We start from the raw sequence: 2,919 nt of genomic DNA, 5'->3' as shown, positions 1-2,919 counted from the left end.
TGTTTCAATTCAAAATTTCATTTTATATATTTATATTTATTATAGGTTTATCTGCTGTTTCTCTAAATATCTGTCACAGCATCTACTTACAAATTTTTTATGTTTGGCGTTTTACATGTAAGTCTTTCTGTCTGTCTTAACAAATTTCCTTCACTGATATTTTGAGATGTTTCCCTGTTTAACTATTTCTGTAGGTTCTGATAACAGTCTGTATCTCTTGTTAAAAAAAATACACTCGTAGCCATAGGTAATGGTTGTTGGTGAGTAAAATCAAATAAAACTGAGAGCCACAGATCTATCTCTGTTGTGATCTCTAATTCTAGATACACATTTTTATTTTTAAAGAGAGATTTCCTTGTGAACCTAATGAATGGTGCAGTTTGAGTATGTTTCATTGACACTTGCTCTGCATCCTGAAAGAATCTCAGATGATAATAACCTGAGAAAGCTATTGAACTTGATGATGTCTTTATTCAGAATTCATTTTCTATCGAGCCCGGATGGAACAGCAGAATCTCACGGTGGCGAATGAATTCATCCTGATGGGCGTCACAGATCGACCTGAGCTGCAGGCTCCCCTGTTCGCGCTGTTCCTCCTCATCTATGTGGTCTCTCTACTGGGCAACTTGGGCATGGTCATTCTCACCACGGTGGACTCCAGGCTCCAGACACCCATGTACTTTTTTCTCAAACACCTCTCTCTCACTGACCTTGGTTATTCTACAGCAGTGGGACCCAAAATGTTGGTCAATTTTGTGGTGGATCAAAACACAATCACCCGCAATCTCTGTGCCACACAGTTGGCTTTCTTTCTTGCATTCATCATTTGTGAATCATTTATTCTGTCAGCCATGTCCTATGACCGCTACGTGGCCATCTGCAAACCTCTGCTGTACACTGTCGTCATGTCACAGAGAGTGTGTCGGCTGCTGGTGGCCACCCCTTACCTCTACAGTATATTTCTTTCTCTTCTCATCACTGTAAAAATTTTTAATTTACCCTTCTGTGGCTACAAGATCGTCAGTCATTTCTGTGACAGCCTTCCCTTGATAGCTTTGCTCTGCTCAAACACCCATGACGTTGAAATCATAATTTTGATCTCAGCAGGGATTAATTTGGTTTCCTCTCTGGCAGTGCTTCTTTTTTCTTACCTGCTCATCCTCATCGCCATTTTCAAGATGAACTCTGTGGAAGGCAGGCACAAAGCTCTGTCCACCTGTGGATCTCACCTGACTGTGGTGGTAGTCTTCTATGGAACCTTGATATTTATGTATGTGCAGCCTAAGTCCAGTCATTCCTTTGACTCTGATAAAGTGGCTTCCATCTTTTACACCCTGGTCATTCCCATGTTGAATCCTTTGATCTACAGCCTGAGGAACAAAGATGTCAAATCTGCTCTGGACAGGCTGTGTAAAATACTATGAAATATTTTCACTGTACTTCCCATGTAATATTGCTATCCTAAGTTATATTATGGACATCAAATTTTGTGTGGATGCCATGAAAATGGAAAGCACAAATACACCCATCTTTTTGGTGAGACTTGACCTCAAAAATCAGAAAAACTTCCCAAGGAAATTCTATTCTGAAGCAAGCTACGATTAAGATAATTTGTATTACAAATTATAGCACAACAAACCATACTACCCAGGCTAGGAGAAGTGTGTCTCAAGAACACTACTAGCCCTGACATAGGTGAGGAAAACATAGAGGAAAGACGTGTCCAGACTTTGCTTTTGCTTGTGTTAGTTTTGTGTAGCCACTAGATGGCAGTCTCAGACCAAGTTTCTGTTAAACATAAGTACATAAAGTATGAGGAAATGACAGATGGGTAGATCTCTGGATTTTCTAACCAAACAAGAATCAGTACACTGCTAAGACTCCAAACAGAGGAGGGTGATGTAGTCTAATGTGAGCACTTGTGAATGACACACCATGGAATAAGGAAAGAAAATATGTTATGAAGGTTTGTTGGTATAAAGTAGGAACCGCATTTCATTTGTGCAGAAGCTTATCTTGCATTTACTTACTTGAAGTTCCTCATTTATATGAAACAAATAATTTTATAAAGGATTTAAAAAATCACAACAAACACATGTGGCATATATTTATGAAATAATAACAAAGTATTTAAAAATCTTTACATTTCTTTGAATATATTATGCAAATAGTACAGGTTTTTTTTTTTTTACCACTCAACCATAGAAATTAACTAAACTAGAGGAAGTAAAATTGCAGTTTTTCTTCTGGCATAAACAATTTTGGCACTTTCAAAAAACTTACTCGTACAATTATTATTTCACTTCCCTAGGGCATATCATTTAAGAACTTGTTTTCAAGGTAAAGAACTTATAAATTTTCACAATAAAAGGCACTAGCAATATTCATTATTTGCAGTCATTAGAATTGCAAATTTCAACATAAAGATTTTAGAAATGTATTATAAAGGTGATACACAGAGGGGTTACAATTATATAAGCCAGGTATTTCTTTTTGGAAATAAACTCTTTTCTCTCTGTCTCTGTCTCTCTGTCTGTCTCTATCTGTTTCTCTCTACCATCCCTCATCAACAAGAAATATGTATTTAATAACCTCTTGATGAGTACATATATTACAAATAGATTATTCTTTTATTTCAGATGTGATACAACCATATTAGTATCAAATGATTATATATAATCTTTTTTGCTTGTCTTTATTCTCAAAGGTATATTTTTGTTGAATATTCTAGATAATTTATGTTAGAAAAAATTGAAATATATCCAAAGGCATGTCTACTTGTAAATATATACTGTTAAAATTAAGTGATTCAGTAGGTTTTTCAGTCATCACCGTTTGGGAAACCATTAAGTTTATGTCCAGATAGATCATGCATGATTATAAACATAAAGTATGCAGACCAGTGTTAAGAATCTTATT

The 2,919-nt window shown here is 35.9% G+C and overlaps 1 protein-coding gene across 1 annotated transcript; it reads left to right on the top strand.

Annotated features, from left to right (window-relative positions):
• The first annotated feature begins 500 nt into the window (after positions 1 to 500).
• LOC150052687 (olfactory receptor 8K3-like) lies at positions 501 to 1,424 on the top strand. Its single transcript, XM_090348777.1, has one exon. The coding sequence runs from the start codon at positions 501 to 503 to the stop codon at positions 1,422 to 1,424; it is 924 nt and encodes a 307-aa protein (XP_090204903.1).
• Positions 1,425 to 2,919: the final 1,495 nt, after the last annotated feature.

This window comes from Megascapheus bottae, chromosome 16, assembly GCF_031878675.1.
Source record: "Megascapheus bottae isolate mThoBot1 chromosome 16, mThoBot2.hap1, whole genome shotgun sequence".
In the NCBI taxonomy this organism is placed as follows: Eukaryota; Metazoa; Chordata; class Mammalia; order Rodentia; family Geomyidae; genus Megascapheus; species Megascapheus bottae.
This window is presented reverse-complemented; position numbering and strand designations above follow the sequence as displayed.